Source organism: Stegastes partitus, unplaced genomic scaffold (genome assembly GCF_000690725.1).
Source record: "Stegastes partitus isolate 25-593 unplaced genomic scaffold, Stegastes_partitus-1.0.2 Scaffold1449, whole genome shotgun sequence".
NCBI classification, from domain to species: Eukaryota; Metazoa; Chordata; class Actinopteri; family Pomacentridae; genus Stegastes; species Stegastes partitus.
In genome coordinates, this window is record NW_007579180.1 from 133,537 (window position 1) to 153,020 (window position 19,484).

Genomic DNA, 19,484 nt, shown 5'->3' on the forward strand with positions numbered 1-19,484 from the left:
AAAATACTAAAACCAACAATAAAAAGAGCCACGATAAATTCTCAAAATAACCCCCAACAAATGTGCTATTTACTCCTGTTCGAGTAACTTTAGGTGTAAACAACATTACACCACTGCCATGCTGTTTGTAGAAGTACGTACACTTAGTTGTTAAGACTGAATTTGTGACCTTTTTAAAGTATTTATATTTTTAGTTCGAAGGAATGAGCTTGAAATGAGAAACAGATTGTAGGTTTTGGTCCTTTCATGAGATTTGTTGACAATAAGAATCACTGGTCTTATCCTTAAAACAATTTTCTATGTAGTAATTGTGAGGTGAACAAAAAAAAACCACAGCAAACACAGAAGACAATATTAAAACTGTGGCGCCTGTCAGCTACATTTGAAGACTGAAGGAATGGGGGGGCTGGTTAATGTTACCCTCCTCATTTTCACAGCATTTTTGTCTTTGCTGCTTTAAGGGACAATTATGTCCTCCGGTCCGCTTGTTGTCACCCCAATTCACCCGATTCCCACTTGTTGTTTTGGAGGCCTGAGGAGCAAATATGTCCTCCAAGCTCCTCACTGCTAATCTGTGTAAAAACATGCTAATGACACTGCTCAGTGAATGAAGGGAGCGGGGAGGCGTTCGTCGCTGCACCGGCCCATTCAAAGCCTTTCCGCATAGCTAGTGCGAAAGCTAACTCTTAACGAGATGAGTAGACAAGTAGACAGTATTAATTAGCTCACAATTAGCACTCCCCAGTCTCAGGCTAGCCACCAGCTGTTATCGTCGGTGGGATTTTTCGCGGCAGGGAGGGGGTGCCCAAAATTGGCCAGAGGTAGGTTGACAGGCCTCCTCACAGGAACAGATGGTGAATGCAAGGCTTGTTGGCAATCAGCACGTTTTTAGCTAATGACTTAATTAGCTATGCAAATTGACAAATCAGTGTGGATATTGTCATTTAGTTGAAAAGCTCACCTAAATTAATTAGCCTGATTAAGGCATAGTGGGGTGTAGAAGTGGTCGCTAGGGGGGTTTTGGGGATGGCTTGGATAAATAAACTGCCTCTCCTCATTGGTGCTTTCCATCAAAGTCTGTGTGTTTTGGGTGCGGGGTTTGGAGTGTGCAAAGTTGTCTAGTTTGTTTGTATGTTTACATCAATGCTTGTTGGGTGCGATCAAGTGTTTGTTCTGCGCCTGTGTGTTTATCTCAGTGTGATTTTGTGTACAATCCTGGTGGTGTTGCGCGAGCGTCGAGGCTCGTGTTTGTTGTGTACAACACATACAGGGTTAATCTGCATTCAAGTGCCTTTGTCTTTGCTCGCGTTCAGGTGTGTGATTATGTGCTAAGGTGCGATTGTACAGTAAGCTTATCTGGGTTTGTGTGCCAGCGTATGTGCATGTTTGTCTGCGCTTTGTGTGCGTGTTGCAGGAAGGAGATGGCTGAGAGAGCGAGATCTCCCGAGCCAAGGCAGCGTTGACACACATGGCCAGTGAAGCATGCGCTCCATTTAACTGTACAGCTTCTTCCCAGGTTACGATGGGAGGCGTCGGGGCTCGCCAGCAGGGAGTTGCTTAGCCAGTCAAAGGAAGACGAGATACAAAGACTTGCAAAGACGCACAAATAAATATAGCCTCGATTCAGAACCTATTGATCGGTATTTGAATTCAAAAATTACCCTCCAGTGATTATTTGTCAGCCGAGCGCAGAGGAATTTAGCAACATGACAAAACACGAGCGCACACACGGGGCATCCCTTTCCATCAAGGATTTCTTCACATCACACGAGTTACAGATATCAGTGGATAATGGATAAATCTCTCTCCTTCCCTTCCTTGACCCGCTGTGAGAGGGCCATCTCTTTGAAATATGTCCTACATGATGAGTATTGATTGGGGTGGGTACAGTCCTCTGGAGAATCCGCTTTCTGTATGGGAAGGTTTCATTTGCACAGGGTGCTTGGAGAGGGGGCGACCATACGGATGTGTTCACCGGATACACCAGCGTTTGTCCTAAACACACACATGTACTGTTACACCAGAGCAAGTAGGGGTCCATAGTGAAGCCGCAAAACCTCACAACAATTGGTCTAGCTCTTCATCAAATGGGACACATGTTAAAGACTTGTTCAGAGTCTCTGTGAATGTTTGTCTTTGTAACCTTGTACTATTTTTACGCCTCAGTTTTAAAAGGTGGTTGATTAAATTCTTATTACGGGAAACGGACAACTTGCATAATCATTTATTTGAAGCAATGCAAATGTTATTATAAGGTCTTTTGGGCGGATCTGCGTTCACTTGATATTCAGATGGTGCTTTGGTCTGAGAATTAGATGAAACAGATATGCATTAATTTCCTCTCTGGTGATTTCTCACTCACTTTAGCATATTAATTTTGAATCACCCTGAGGCTAAATACGGCCGGTCCTGTACAAAACTGAAAACATTTCACGGTTGCCTGTGTAAAAATTAATTATATTTGTATACCAGATTTCAAAACTAGTTAGAGACCGCTTGAAAGAATGTAAACTGGTAAAAATCTGCAAATTGGGGAGTTAGTATGGAAAAAGCAAAAAGATGTGCGACAACGGACAAAACAACGCATATTTAATAGATAGATAGATAGATAGATAGATAGATAGATAGATAGATAGATAGGTAGAATCCCATGATCCCTTATGAGCAAGCATATTTACACGACAAAAATTGTTGACAATATTTGCATGCTTCATTTCTGTGACAAATTCATTGACATTTCCACTGGTTTAAGTCAAAGTTTACAGTTTTCCAAAACAGCTCAGCTCATTTTCCCATCGTATGTTAAAACCAACATACAAAGTTTGTGATTTTTATAAGTGTGTAATCCAGTAAAACAGTTGTGTCGACAATTTGAATATGACAACACCTTTTCAAAATGTGCAGCTAGGAATAAGAGCATTTCTGTTGGTTTTTTTTGTTTTCAGTTTGTAAAAGTTTTCTCCATCTCTCCCTCCATCTCTCTCTCTCTCTCTCTCTCTCTCTCTCCCAGGACGTGATGGTAGTGGGCGAGCCGACCCTGATGGGCGGCGAGTTCGGGGACGAGGATGAGCGTCTGATCACTCGTCTGGAGAACACACAGTACGACGCCACCAACGGCCTGGACGACGAGGACGACTTCAACAGCTCCCCGGCTCTGGGCAACAACGCCCCCTGGAGCAGCAAACCCCCCGCCGCCCAGGACAGCAAGCCCGAGAGCACGGCGCCCCAGCCCTCACAGTAAAACAAAAGAAGAAGAAGAAAACAACAGATCCTTGACTCCAAGTGGACTGGACTTTTTAACCTCTCCCCTTTCCCTGAGGGCAGTGCTTCTACGCCTCATAACATCGTACTGAATCAGAGCCCCCCCCCCAACCCCACCCCCACCCTCCCCGTCTGCAAACTCACCGCCGGCATGTCCAGCCAAAATATGGATATTTTCTTCTTCTCTGAATCACTGTAACATCTAGGAGAACACTGAGAACTGGCAGCATTGCACAGCAATATCCACAGACAAGAAATGCATACAAGTTGTATGCAGCTGTAATGTAAAAATAGCAAGGCGCGGGCATTTTTTTTTTTCTCAAGAATTCAGTGGAAAATTGCAGATCAAATTCTCCTCCTTGGACCCTCTGATACAAACCTCTCGTCTAGTGGAATACCACAGCTGTGATTGGTTGACCTGCAGGTCACAAGTCATCACGCTGACAGTAGACAGTGGGGAGGAAAGAAGAAGAGTAAAAACAACAAGCAAAATGTCTCAAAAAATAGCAAGCTCAAGAAGGGAAGGTGTTTTTTTTTAACAGCCAACAGAGCCAATGGAAGCATCTAACCACATTGGAGACAAATGAAACATTGTTTGAGGCAATTGCATTTTTATTGGAAATTCAGTCGGCTGTTGGTTTGTTTCTGCTGTTGCTGTTTATTTCCATTTCCAATTAAGAGGAAATAAAAGTTCTCTACCGCTATGGACTCCTTTCAAACGAGGGAAAGTCGTGATTGTTTTTCCACATTACTGCGGTCGTCACAGATTGTGATTTCATGCAAACCAGTTTGATTGTGTTCGTAGTCTATTGGTATTTTGCTTCTCTCAGAATCCTTTGCAATCACGTTGTAATTTTGCCGATCAGTATGTGAACTTTGCCGACACGCGTTGATGCATTAATGTTGATTTTTTTTTTTTCTTCTTCTTCTTCTTCCTGAAAAATTGGACTTCTTTCCCTTTAACGACCTACTCCCAAACTGATACTAAAGCCTTTTCCTGCATGATTTTATAGGAATTTTATTTTGTTTGATATATGTGCTTTTTAAAACACATCAGTCGGATTTTCCTTTTGAGTTCATCAGTTTGGGAACACTGTTACAAGGTTTGTAGCTCTGTAAATAGAGGTGGAATCTATTTTGTCCACTGTAAATCAGCCACTGAAAGCAGTTTGGATATGGCAGCTGTTTTGTTTTGTACAGGAGGTTCAGATTTCTGTAGGGTGGTTTGGATGGATGCTGGTTTGCCTCTGTCAGAACCAAACTCTAAATGTTTCCCCGTCCTCTCTAGCTAGTGCAGAACCAAAGCCACAAAGGTAATAAACAGCCACACAGTCACACGGTCTTATCTGTAGGAAGAAACCAATTTTACATTTAAAAAGAAATCCCATCCACCCCACAGAAATGCTTTGAGATCCCTGTGTTTGTGTTCACAATTGTTCTTTAATCTTTAATTGAATTGATACTACAGTATATCCCTTATCTCTTTTGTTGGAATTTTTGTTTGAAAATGGGCAAGAAGACAATGAAGGATGTCTTTATACAATTGGATCTTATGGGTATTTATTTGTGCATTTGTAAGGAAGCTAACACATTTCTAAATATGTTTGAGCCTAGTATTATTAGACACCATTTGTACATTATATAGCAGAGGTGTTCAGTGTCATATCTGATGTCTGGTATGTATGCTTTACCATTATGTGTGCCAATAAACCGTGCTTACAAAGAGCTGCATTTGGTTTGGTTACATGCATCGTGTGTGCGTGTAGCTGGCAGTGTTCCTGTCTGTTTTTACTTTCACCTCTAAACTCTGAACTGTTAAAAAAGAAAGAAAAAAAAACGTCTCTCCCGAAGGCCCCCTTTAGTAGCTTTCTATCATATTACACAATCTCAGACGAACGGAAGAACTTTTCACCCACGCTGGACGAGACAAAATAATTTGGGGGCGTTTTGTTGAGCAAATGTCAGGAAGATGTAGGTGTAGTTAAAGTCCCAGCTACATATTGTGAGTCACATAATCTTTCTCACGCAGTAAGAAACTATATGTCTGGGCTGTAATCATTATACACTCTCCTTATTTTTCTCATTTCTTGGTGATAACTAGCCAAAGAAGGTTATGTTTCATCACATTCCCCGCGTCCATAATAGGGTCTAATAGCGTAAAATGACTCGGCCATCTGTCGTAAACATCGTCTTCTACAGCTGCCGTGTTCTGATGACATTTAATGAGCGTGCTTTGAGAAATCTACTGCAGAAGAAGCTGAGATAAGGTAGGCATTTTTAACACCTAAGGAACTCTCAGAAGGCATGCCACGCAGCCTAATTTAAAATATGAAGAAGGTTCACCTATGGTTATAGACATGCCCCAATATTCAAAGACAAATCACTAGAAGGGTCAATTTAAATTTATAGGCCTCATACATGCACATTTGATTAAAACCCTTAAGTAAAAGTTCACGCTCTTTCTCCCATGCACCTCTGAGATAATTAAAATTTATTCTGGGAAAAGTAAGTAGTTGCTACATGAAGAACATGGAGTTTAAAATCTGGCTGTCTTGCACAAAACATCTCCAGGAGTATACTGATCATCTTATGCTGATGGCTCACAGTGAAAGGCTATCGCTATTGATTTTTTAATATAGCATTAACCTACATCCATTGCTGTTATTATCTGTACAAAGACACTGCCGCTGTGTAACGGCTGGATGTGCAGGTAAGTGACAGCACAGGTGTTCATGAATAAGTTAGTTGTATGTGACTTTGTTCTTATTTAACAGGATTTTGAACATATTCAGGCTCGATGTAATGAATCCTACAGAATCCATATTCTCTGTGTAGATTCTATATTATAATATTGGCATGTAGGGCATGTACCTGAGTTTTCCTGAATTATTCAGCTGACTACAACCTGGAATGCTGTCTAACCTGGAGCATGAACATGCAGGCAGGTTCATAGGCAGCTGAACCACAACACAATATTCATAACAGATTTGAAATCAAGCAATCAAGATGTTACTGAAGTGTGGACTGTCACCTTTATTTCAAGGAGGATGACAAAAACATTGCTTTTCAGAATTACTTTTTTTTTTTCTTAAACAATCTCCATTTTTACATGCTCAAAAGTAATTGGACAATTGACTGATAAGCAGTTTCATAGCCAGGTGAAGCCTGTTCCCTTGTTCTTACATTACTAATTGAGGTGTTAAAAAAGTCTAGAGGTTCCAAGTGTTCAATTTTCTATGTTAGCAACATGTGGTCTAAGGAGGTGTTGATGCAACATCCAGCCAAAACTAAGAACATTCTGGAGCAGGGTGCATATCACCGTCAAAATCTACAATCAAGAGATGCCATTATGAATATAGCTACAGGAGGTTTACCTGAAGATGCAAACCCACTGGTAACACTGAAGAACAAAACAGCTACATTAGACATTACTAAAAAAAAAAAAAAATCTGTCCAGTGCTAGAACAACATGAAACCAAGATGAATCTGTACCAGAATGATGGGGAGAGAGGAGTATGGAGAGGGAACCGAAGGGCTCATGATCCAAAGCACATCGTTTGTCAAACATGGTAGAGACACTGTTATGGTATGGGCATATATGGCTGCCAATGGAACTGGGTCACTGGTGTTTATTGATGATGTGACTGCTGATTGAGGGAGCAGGACGAATCATAAAGAGTACAGAGCCACATTATGCTTTCTGCCTAGACTCAGTCAAACGCTGCACATCTGATACCGACAGCACTTCACAGTACAGGTGAATAAAAATCTAAAAATATACCAGAGAAGCAACCCAAGTACTCCACACGGCAAAGAAATGGAATCTTCCTAAATGGCCAAGTCAGTCAGTCATCTGACCTCAACCCAACTGAGCTGCTTTTCACAAACAGAAGACAAAACTGAGGGCAAAAAAACTGGTAAACAAGCAGCAACTGAAGGCTGCTCACCTGGCCAAGCGTCTCACAGGAACCTCAGCATGCACTGATGCTGTCCATTGTTCCAGACGTCAGGCAATCACTGACTGCAAAGGTCTAGTAAAAGTAATCCTTTAATTGATAAGTATGTTAGTTTGTCCAAATATGTAAGTCTATGGAAGAAGAGAGAAAATGGCTAATTCCTAAAGCGTTAATGCAACATTTTTTGGTAAACCCCCTCTATGCTTCAATCATAACTTGATTGGTTCATTTAAAATCTATTGAAGTGGTGCAGAGAGGAAAAATTACATTTGATATTATTCTTGTGGACCTGACTGTAATTCAGTAGGAAGGCACCTCAGCGCTGTTGTTGGGTAGACTTTACATCCAGAGCGATTTGGTGGAACTTTGGCGACACCACGTGGATCGTGTCGGGTACTGCAGCAACACTCATTTATTCTATTGTTATCATTATTGTCATTGGTACAAAAGAACACAGTTCGAAAGGATTGCCGGACATAAATCAGACAAAAGGTTAAAATAAATAAATAAATAAAACAAACAAATAATGGTAATAATAATAGTAATAATAATAATAATAATAATGTTTCAGATTTGCCTTTAGTTTCACTGCAACGCTTTTAGGTGTTTTTTTTTGTAACACACAATATTATTTTTAAATTCTTATTTTTCTTATCATTTTTCTTATTTTTGCCGTTCTTGAATAATGGCAGCGAACAGAACACAGAAAAGCTCTTTTAATATAAGATGCATATCCATAAACAGTATGTAGATATTTTTTAACACGACAGAAGTGAGTTATGCTGGAAGTTAGTCTTTATTTATGTGCAATCTCCATGTTACGTTAATATTATTGGGCATTAACAACAACTGTGCAGTGAAGACAGCATCGTTGTTCACGTTAGAGTTAACGAAACACATTACCACTAAGAAATTGACCAGTTTTTTTAGTTTATTGATTTATATAGAAGCGGATTGAGTCAATTCAATACCTGTCAATCATTTTTATTTGTATTTTTTTAATAATTTCATTTTTACTAACTTCTCCCCCTGCGTGGGTGTTAATGTATCGTTGCTGAGTAAAAGCTATGAATAATATTAAAATATGTAAATAAACTGTTGAATCTATCTGGCGACGCTCATCGCTGTGACGTTTCCTTGTTTTTTTTAAGCATGCGCCGCGATGACGTTTCACAGGGCGACACGGCGGCCAAAGTAAAGATGGCGGACTTGTCGGGGACCGAGCTGTCAGACGAGAAAGAAGCCGAAATTGAGCTAAAGAAGCGACAGAAACGACCGTGGGAGGACCTGCGCAGGTCGGGTAAAATCGGTATAACTGCGGAGCTACCAGAGACGTTGGGTTTCTACGACATCAGCGCTGTCAGGAGGGAACAGCCGGAGCTCCCAGCAGGTAACCGACGGGTCTCCCCCAACTGACGTTAACCTGCAGCTAATGACCGTTAGACGTCTCCAACCTTTTAACCAAGTCTTCACACTGTTTATGTGGATTAGCGTTGTTACCGTGTTGACCTCGTACACACAGCGTTGTATCGATAGCAGTAATGTTTAAGCTGAATTAGTTGGAACATTTTCGTCAGTGTGTTTCCAAAGCTTGTTTACAGTCACTGCTACTTTGGTTAGCTAACAATGAAGCGGCTGTTGCACGGTAACTAGAACAACCGACTGACAGAGAGTTACTGTGTGAAGTTAGCTCCCTCTTTATTTAGCCACTGTACTGATGTTTCAGGTTAGTTTGCATGGCTGCATAAACAGCTTTGCCTTAAGAGTTCTCGGTGTGGCATGTAGTGTTTACCCCTGGGCGTTTATATATCATGCTGCCCAGGTGTTACCCTATCAGATTCTGTAGCCCATTTAAGTTCAGTTATTTTGCTACTCCAGATGTTTTTATGACAGTTTTATCCATGGTATTTAGACAGGAATACATATGTTAGTAAGTATTGATAAAAATGACCTGATTTCATGAGTACTGTATGTTGTTTTTGGGGCCAATATACCAATTATTAGCTATCAAAGAGACCAGTAACCAGTATTTAGACCCAATACATGTGTATTCTCAGTAAAAAAAAAAATTAAAAACATGTTGTTAAAGTATAGAATAATACAAACTGTGTCGCAAAACACTATTGAAATGCTTGTTTATTTCTGTTTTACATGTGTTTAATGGAAAGAGGTCTTCTCAACATGTATCCTCAGTGTTAGTAAGTTGGACCAGAGAGTGAGGAAAGATGGATGGAGGCCGGTAGAGCCTGTCTACATTAATTTGTTTGATTTGGAATGAGTTAAAGGAAATAAAAGAAAAGAAAAGAAAATGTAAAAAACAAAAACAAAAACAGAGAGATCCTTCGATTTGGCCACATTTCAGATTCGATGACATTTTGATGAATTGTTCAGCCTCTAAAGAGGGAAATCAATTTTGATAGCTATGACAACAGCGACACTAATTTGGCAATTTGATGTATTGTTTCAGCCATTTTTCAAACAAAAATCCCAAATGCAATATGAGGTTTTAAAGTATGTCCTTGTCATAGACTTTGGTAAGCAGAATGTCTTCTGGTTTTGGATTATTAGGCGTATAAATAAAGACATTTAAATATGAGACTTTCTGCTCTAGATTGCTGTAACAGACATTTTCCACTATTAATTCATAGAATACCTAATTAGCACATTATTGAATGATGAAATAGGAACTTGTTGCAGATCTGCTGTAGAGACACCACTTTCTGGTAATCCAAAAATCACAGCTTTCAAAATGAGCAGCTCTAACTAAATACACTGGCACCATGTGTGGCTATCAAAACATCCTTACTGCACTGTGCACATGAAGAATTTGTCTAGTCCAGTACGAGGACAGGGTACATCTGATATCAGGCAAACACTGCTAAATACATACAGAACAGGATAAAGTACAAACAGTGAAGACACTGTAGCTCAGATAAAATGCACATTTGCAAGTGAAAATACATCAGTCCCCATTCAATGTGACTGTTAGCTGTCTTTGTAATGACAGTGTGTTTTTGGATGCTATGTTTTCTTGTAGGCTTTTTAAATGTTTTTTTTTTACTTCAGCCCCTTTAAATTCTGGTGTGTTTAAGTGTGATGTTGACTTTAACAACAAAACTGTTGCTAGTTGAGCCAACATTTTACTGTAGGTCAAGCGATGTACAGATGTACAGTGAACTCGTCTTTGTCCTCAGTTTATGAAGCATGACATGTTTGACGTATTCTCACAGGCTGAAGTCAAGTGGAAAAAATTCAAGACAATATGGGGCATTTGGAGTACAGTCAGACCAGATTGTCTGTTGTAATGTTCTGCATTTATCAACCTAGTTCTTAACAAGTGACATTACTTTATTGTGTTCAAATAACCTCCTCCTTTTTAAATTGTTTATCTAATATTTTAGAAGACCTTTTTTGGCATTTGATGATACCTATCATTAAAAACCGCCACACTGTATTGTGTTATAGCAGTTGCTCAACAGTTACATACAGAGCTGACATTTTAAGTTGATTTACTGATTAGTCCATCCACAGAAAAATGGACAACAATTAAAGTAACGTAATAAATGTATTAAATTTTCGAAGTATGTTAGAATATCTCTGCATTTTGCACGTTTTGGTGAATAAAACAAGTAATTTCAAGACAAGACCATAGAATGTGATGGACATAATATTTTATAAACCAACTGATTATGTGATTAATTGAGAAAATAGTCACCAGATTGGCCAATTATGAAAATATTACTATTTGCAGCCCAAGTCTCATTATAATTAGTCATAGCAAGTTCATTTAGCCTGTTCAGCCTTTACAGAGACAAATTCAGTGTGCATGAAATCAAACCGTAAACTCAGAATAACATTAAACCCTCACTTTCTAGTTTTTATCATTCAGAGAAGTTTCCTCCTCTTTCACTTTACAGTGTGACACTCTAGAGGTTGGAGGTCTCATTGTGTTGACAGCTGTAATTGTTGCAGACAATGGCTTTGTGGTAACACTGTTGCTCTCACGTTGTTCCAGATCCGTCGTTGACACGCTTCATTTGCGCAGAGCTCACCAGAGGTTACTTCCTGGAACACAATGAGGCAAAGTACACCGAGCGCAGGGAGAGAGTTTACACATGCATGCGTATTCCCAAGGAGCTGGAGAAGGTAGCGTGTAACAGCAGCACTGAACCCAGCTGCCCTCTTTTCTCTTCAGCTATCTCCATCTGTCTGTTGTCATTCCCAGCAGCGCGCAGAAAGCTTGTATTCATTTTACAGAGAGTCTAACTGAGTCAGTCCTAACCCTCATTACACCCTGCATGTTCTGCACTAACCCTCAGCTGAGTATTTAATTGTCACATTTATCAACTTTAAGCTTCTCAATCAGTTGCTTTAATCATTTATCAAGTAAAGAAAAATGTTTTGCCTGTATAAAGTGCAAGTTATCACCTGTATTTACTGTGTATAAAATCATTATAAATGATTTTTATTTTTTTACCAAGTGGACAAATTAGGTTTGCATTTTTAAAGCATTATGTTAGACGCAGTGATTTTGTCATTAAATGAACGTCATATTATAGACTAAGCTGTTAAATGTTTAGCACCAATAACTAAAAGATTTAGTAATCATTCAAATACATGTTAGTTACACCCTATGTGCCTGACTGACTGGTGTATTTTTTTAGTGTTTTTGTTGTTCTTCTCATAAGTCACCAGGTGGCAGTGTTGACACACAAAACTGGAGTTCATCTGAAGTGCAATAGCTGTACATTATGTTGCTTTTTTAAGGAATGTGGTTTTTGTGTTGATATCTCTAATTGAATGTATTTCATCATTTTTATAAACTACAGTTTTTCCTAAAACCTGTTCAAAATGCAAGTGTAATTTACAGTAGTGCACTAAAATTCCACAGTTAGGCTATGAAGGCTACCATTTTCATTTGTATTTGGTGTAAAGCTAATTATTTATCATTTTCAGAGTAGAGTAGACCCTCTCTCAGTGTGTCCTAACGAGCCCAGACTAACGTAGCTCTTACTGCCTCTGGTTTTCTGTGGGGGCAAGAGAGGAATGTGTGTAAACATGAAAGGCCTCAGTGGCTGCACTATGTTTAACAGCGTCAGGGTACCTGACAAGGCCTCCAGAAAAGTCACACAGACTCCTCCAGTGAGAGAAAATCCCTCCCACCAGATCCTACCGATACTTAGTGCAGTCATTTTTTCCCAGTTAGAAGTAGGAATAAGAAGATGTCAGATGGCTTAAAAGGCATTTCTCCTGAAACATTCCTTTGAAAATGACAAGGCAATGGCTCTTCGTATATGGGGAACTGTGAAGGTATGTGTCTCGTGCATAATTAGGTCTAGCCTTAGTCTTTCTTTTTGCTTTTTTTCTTTACTGTCACATGTGGTGGTTATTAGCTTTTGCTTGGATTTTGCTCCACAGGATAGGAGACAGATGATGTGTGAAGTCACTTTTTCAGCTAGAAATCATTACGCTGATGCTTTTGCTTTTTAAAAACATATTTTGTTTTTGTAGTCCTTTGACTGTGAGGAATACTTATTTTTTAGTCAAGGTGAAGACAAAGTCTTTCCCACTGATGGTCACTGTTTAATTTGGAGGTTTTGTTTACTCTATGTATATTCACACTGACACTCGTAGTCTCACTCGGAGGTGTTGCTGTGTGACTTTTCCAGCTGATGATCTTTGGCTTCTTCCTGTGTGTGGATGCCTTCCTGTACGTGTTCACCCTGCTGCCCCTCAGGGTGCTGCTGGCCCTGCTCCGCCTCCTTACCCTGCCATGCTGTGGCTTCAGGTCAGACTTGCATATACACACTCTTCTGTCTGTAAATGTGCAAAATAAGACCATATGATTATACCCACATACATATAGACCAACACACGGTGTAAAATACAATCACTCCATATTCATTTTTGTAATTTTTTGGTGTCTTTCTTTGTACAATTCCATTTACACAAACAGCTAAAAACAAAGGTTACTGCTTGGCTTCCAGTGAATGCTAGGACAAAAGTAGAAGGTAGAGAAACTATATATAAACTATCTATAAAATGAAAATTCTCTGGGCTAGATATTGACATTATGTTTAGGAGATTTGCAACCCTACAGAATTTCTAGATCTTTTTTTTTTTTCCTGACTTTTAGCATGTCGGAGTGTGATGAAAACATGTGACGAATCAGATGTTTACTTGCAAATCGAGTATGTTTCATACAACACAAGCACAGATGACTGAATGTAAAGTGTTTGTATTGCAAATAGTTTTATTAATTGTGCAAGCCATAATCTCGTTTGCAATCATTATTAATAATTCAATACAATTAAGCCCGAAATCATTCAATTGCCATGGCAAATTTTAATCTATAGTAAATTATTTGGCTCAGTCGGTTTCCTTTGGCCAGAAATGACATAAATATGTGACAAAAGGGCAGGTGGCTGATGAAAAGCGCCATGTCCAAAATTATTCAGTAATCCATTTGTTTTGCCACCACTTATAACTGCTAGCAAGCTTGTTGAATGACCCTACTGGGGTTTTGAACTATTTATCTTTTGCAACGATGTCCAGGTGGACCTAAATCATAGACATATATCCAGGACTGTGGAAAGGTTTCAGGCATTTTCAAAAATATTGCCATGCTTTTTTATTATTATTGTTTATCAGTAACTGTAAGAGGTCGTCTAGAGCAATCTGGGACAACTTACCACAATTCTTCTGTGGATTCAGTCAGTCAGTGTCATCTGTCTCTTCACGTTATCTGACACTGAGAGTGTGATGTTGAGATCGGTGCTCTGTGGTCAGCTGCAGGACTCCTTGTTTATTTGGCTTTGCTGTTGCGCTGCAGAAGGTTTTTGGGACTGATCAACATCTTCCTTGTAGTATTAAGTGTAACTTTTGCACTAAGTGCATCAAATGAAGCAAGATAAACATACAGTATTTTTATAGATGTAAACACAAAAATAGTTGTGTAAATGTAATCAAGAAATCAGATTGTTTTGTCCTGTTTAGTATGTGAACATAATTAGTCTGAAAACAACGCTTGCCGACTTTCTTTAGAGACATTTTCAGAACTTTTTCAGAAATTGTCACAACTGAGCTTAAGCCCGATTCTTAGCATTATTTCTTTCATTCAACCCGGTACAACTTGTCTTCTCCAATACTTACCTGAACCTGAAAAGGTCCTTACAAGGATTCTCTAGTTAGTTTCCTCCAGCATGCTCATATGTAACTTGAAGAAAATAGACTGAAAATAGACTGTAATTCCACTGTGAGTTTAAAGCTTGATATCTAATTATGTGACACCAGTGCTATGCTCATTGTTACATGATAGCACAACTGGTTTTCTCCATCATATGAAGCAAAAGTATGTCTTCTAAACATTCTGTGAAAGGTTCCTGTGTAGGTGTATCACACCTTACGTATGACTGTCATGGTTGTCTTATTGGTGATAAACCTCTCACCAGGACAACGTTGCTGTCTATAGAAAACCACTGCTGTTAGTTAAGACATCGAGATTTTTTTACACGGGTTTGGAAAGTCTTGATATTTCTTTCATTATGTCAGATCTTAAAAACAAGAAAAACAAAATGCAGGTGGTTGGTCGCAACAATTACTGTAGGTTTTAGCCAAATGTCAGTGTACATGCTGTGATCTACAGTACTTTATATTGTCAAGAGCAGTATATTGATGGGTATAGCCGTAGCTAGTTCAGTAAACACACAGCCACGTGGATTATGTAAGATAACGCCCCGATGAGCGCCCACCTCCCCCTCTGTCTGATTCTCCCCTTGCCTTCCTCCCCCTGCAGGGCACGCACATGCCCCTACTGCAGAAGAAGCAGGTACGCTCCCACAAGCCCATCGAGGTTTCACAAACATTATCACAACTGTGCCCTTCGTCTGTTCACCAGTCTCCCTTCATCTCCATCTCGTCTGTTAATATACAGCTTGGTACTGCACATTATGTTCCAGTCTCCAAGGCAAAGCCACCATGTTGGTTCCGTATATGTTTTGGAAAGATTTGCCGAGCATGCATGGTCATTCTCATCACACACGTTGTCTGTCAGTGATACAGCTGCACACTCTCCAAGTGGAGGGCTGCTGACTGCACAGCTCTTTGGAGCAGTTTGGGGCTCAGTTTGGTTTGTTCAGTGGCATCTCTCAGCAGTTGTTATGGGAGGAAAAACTCAATTTATGTACCTTCCCTCATCAGATATCCCCAACTGCTCTACAGAAGCAAACTGGTTATCTTCCACTTACAAGTCAGCTTCTCTAACAAGGCTTTAAATCAGCAATCAAGCTTTCTCTTCCTTTCCTGGCTCTGGATTGCAAATTCGGTGTTTCAGGCTGATACAATGTAAATGGTACACAGTGATGGCTACTTAGAATGCAGAACATAGCAGGCTGCACTCAAACATAATATTCATGTGTGTCATGGAGATAATGCTTGCAGAATGGAGATAGTGAGGACCGCTTTGTGCAGGGTACTTACTAGCCGGCTGCAGCAGCTTTGCATTCATAGAGCTGTGTTCAGAATAAGGTGCTGTGTGAGGAGGTTTCTCAATGTTAGTGCTTTACCCACCTGAATACCAAAGGCACTATTTACCAACACATTTCTACAAGAAGGGATACTTTGTTAGAACTGAAACAATTAATACATTTTTTGATGACTCGATTGACAGAACTTCTGCAACAGTTTTATAATCTATTGAAAGCTTTTTTTAATCTGTTGATCAGATACAACCACGATTTGAAGATGCTACCTAGAGCCTTAGGATCTAGCATTGGCCATTTTTTGGTGTTCTATCTTTTATAGATTAAACAATTGTTTAGATAATTGGAAAAATGGATTGATAATTTAACATTTTAATAAATTATACCCCTTATTTATTGAGTACAATGTTACTGGTTTACATTTTATCCTTCAGCAGCTGTTATATTTTGTACTCTATCTTCTCTTTCTATCTCACAACTTTATGATTTGCGAAGCCATGCTTTTTTGTCCTCATATACTACCCTTTTATTTGTTTATGTATTTTTAAATTACTGTACATTCAACACTGAAAAAACAAACAAACTTGACATTAACGAGGGGGGAAAATTAGAAATGGATAACGCACAAGATGTTTGAAGTTTTTGTCTTTAATAGGAATGACTTTAGACGTGACCACTGGGTGGAGCCGTAGTCTTAGGAAAGCAAACTACCAGCACAAAAGAAACATCCTCTCCATTTTTGCAGTTTTTAATCTGCATTTTCTCGTCAGTGATGTGTACAACTATGAGAGACATCAATAAGGGTAATGACTTCTATGTAAGGTCACCTCATTAGTATAATTCCTTGAAATCCCTTGTAAATTGTACCATCTTTGTATTCAGAACAAACGCCAACAGTTTCTCGCTGTCAGGGCAATCTCTGTCTTTTATGCTATGAAGAAAAGGGCCCAGGTGTTCATCTCATGCCTTTTCTTCACAGCTTTGTGCTCAGCTGTGCACTGATTCAGAAGACAGTGAGACACTTGATTAAACTGATTAACACATCTTCCGAAACAAAGTCCCTTTTCCTCTTTCAACTTGAAGTCGGCTCCTTAAATAGTTCAGATCTCTACTCCTTCCACCCTACATAACACAGCCCGTCTGACTTTTTTTTTTTGTGTGTGTGTTTGTGTGTGATGTATTTTTATTTTTTTAATGAAAAGTTTAATCAGCTGCCTCTGAAGTTAAAAAGGTACTGATGGCTGTTAAAGTAGTTAATTGTTGTCCTGTCATGTCTTGTGCACTAGTGACTAGTCAGTGTGGTTTATAGTGATTTAGTTGAAAATTGTGAAGTAGCATTTGCAAAATAATGGTAGAATTGTGCAATGTAATTAGGAACAGCTCTTTGTGGCAGCCAACAGAAAAACAATCAAGATCATCGGGTATCAGCAGGTCAGCATCCATCTTCAGAGGATGCTTTGGCTTTGTAAAAATTAAGATAGTAAGTCCTGAAGCAGCCTGTGCCGTGAGCAGATGAAAGCCATTTTCACTGCAGTAGTTAGTGGTGGTTTCACACATATAGACCAGCTGCACAGCTGACATGGAAAATATGCAGGGTGTGTTAGAATTAATCTCTCTGCAGCTCTTCCTGGTCATTCCTGTCATAGTAAATACTAAATAACCAGTCCTATGGATTTGTCAGTGCTCCTCTTAACATGCTCCAAAGCTGCTACTGCCAACCAATGCTATTAATTTTAAAAGCTACACATGTTTGTCATGCATGTTATTACCCTTGAAGTCCGTGTAAAGCAAATTTAGTTTGCCAAACCACAGAAAATGGTGTTAATAATCCCCCAGTTAAATGTGAATGATTAAAAAAAAATTGCCTTGTATATAACATTAGTATTTGAACATGTAAAAGTGAGCAGTATTCTCTGCTCTGAAATGCTGGAGGTTTGTCTGCTAAAGGTGTTGGTTGACAGCTTTCACACCAGCCCAAATAAACCATACTAACCATGCAAATGGACCTGAATTCATCTTAGTCAAACCAAAGAGGTCAGATGTGAAATTACAAATGCACACTGTAGATATAAATTATTTAGTAGCTTGCAAACTGTAGGCTGTCGTAGATGTAGTAACTTGCAACTAAGTGGGAGAACCACAGATGCTATTGCAAAGCGGTTTTTATAATGTTGTAGTATCAGGAGCAGGGGTCATGCACAGTATGGCTCCAGTGCCTCACTGACCCCCAAAAACCCCACACAAAGTGATGAAAAACCTTTATCAGTTCAGAAATACATATTTTAGTTATTTCAAGTCTTGTCAGCAATTATTATCTACCATGTATAATAAACACATTTCTGGATTTCCTTTACAAGGACTTTAAAAGACATGCTTTGCTGTTAGTACAGTATGCAACAGCTGTAGCCTGTGTGTTTTCTTCCATTTATTTGTCCACCCAACACCGTCTGACACTTTTCTGTCCAAAATGCTGCGGCAATTCTAGCAACAAAGTTTACATATTTTCATAAAGGTGGATGCTCAAACACACAGGAGTTATTGTTGTGTATTGTAGTTTGTTTGGTCGAAAAGCTCAACCAAGATCTAATCTTGAAAGAGCAGATTAAACAGAGAAACACAGAATAAAAACAGCAGCATATTAAAGTTGATATATCTGAAGACTAAGATAACTTTAGTGTACAGAAGATAATAACTTTAATATTTCATATTTATACTTTTTGGGTTATCACTACTTGGTGCCTTTTCCTCTGTGCAGTTTATCTCATTTTGAACAGAAATTGATTATTTTCCCCTAATGTGCTGTGCTGCTGTTTCCTCACATATTGTAAAGGCAAAGCAAATATAAGTAGTACACTGTTCTTGTAGTACTAAACTGGCTGTCTGTTTCCTCCTTACTTGTCTTTTTGGGCCTCTGTCTATGCTAGAAAAGGTGTTAATAATAGCAGGTTTGAAAAATAGAGTGTGTATGTGTTGATGCTGTAAATGCTAGTATCCATTAATGTTTACACTTTTCCCCAGAAAAAAAATGTGCATATTTGTCAGCATACATTACACCTTGTTGTGAACATATTTAATTGTTGACTCATGTGCATGTTAACACTGATATACTGGATCTATCTATCTATCTATCTATCTATCTATCTATCTATCTATCTATCTATCTATCTATCTATCTATCTATCTATCTATCTATCTATCTATCTATACCTCAGCATGCAAGAATGCATTCAAATACACAAGAACGGTCTAACTGATTGTTTTCATGTTAATGTATGTCAATATACGTACTCTAAGCTGATTTTACTGTGTGTGTGTGTGGGCAGTGGTTCGCGGCTTCTACAGCCTGCACAGGTGTGCGACGTGCTGAAGGGCCTGATCCTGGTGCTGTGCTTCTCCATGATGCATTATGTGGATTACTCCATGATGTACCACATGATCAGAGGACAGTCTGTCATCAAACTCTACATCATCTACAACATGTTGGAGGTACCCCAGATCAACTCATGAAACACAGTCATGCTTTTTTCAGTCATTCTTGTATTATGTGTCCAGTATATTTCTGCTTAATATCTAAATATGTATGCAGTGGTTATTTGTGCAAGGAAGATATTACTGCAAAATCAGCCTAAGCAAAAAATAAAAAAATAAAAAAATACAGTAAATAGGGTTTTATAGTTCTGTCTATGTAAATGTTTTCATTTTTGTAAATACAACTGACCAATATTGGTCGATCCCAATGCTGATTATTGATACTCAATGAGACCAATAAATGAAACCCATATACATT

General features: G+C 39.0%; 2 protein-coding genes across 5 annotated transcripts in view; both read left to right on the forward strand.

The window, feature by feature from the left end:
* The window catches only part of ldb2a (LIM domain binding 2a), a 98,217-nt gene extending 93,231 nt beyond the window's left edge, over positions 1-4,986 (forward strand). For all 4 annotated transcript variants that reach the window (XM_008299678.1, XM_008299679.1, XM_008299680.1 and 1 more), the window contains exon 9: positions 3,011-4,986. In XM_008299678.1, the coding sequence (XP_008297900.1) occupies positions 3,011-3,241 (231 nt within the window). In that variant the 3' untranslated portion in view covers positions 3,242-4,986. The remainder of the gene's footprint in view (positions 1-3,010) is intronic.
* A 3,418-nt stretch (positions 4,987-8,404) lies between these two features.
* LOC103370580 (transmembrane anterior posterior transformation protein 1 homolog) overlaps positions 8,405-19,484 on the forward strand; it is a 30,915-nt gene continuing 19,835 nt past the window's right edge. Inside the window, exons 1-4 of the mRNA XM_008299682.1 lie at positions 8,405-8,607; positions 11,233-11,363; positions 12,887-13,005; positions 19,021-19,183. Coding sequence (XP_008297904.1) covers positions 8,418-8,607; positions 11,233-11,363; positions 12,887-13,005; positions 19,021-19,183 — 603 coding nt within the window. The 5' untranslated portion in view covers positions 8,405-8,417. The remainder of the gene's footprint in view (positions 8,608-11,232; positions 11,364-12,886; positions 13,006-19,020; positions 19,184-19,484) is intronic.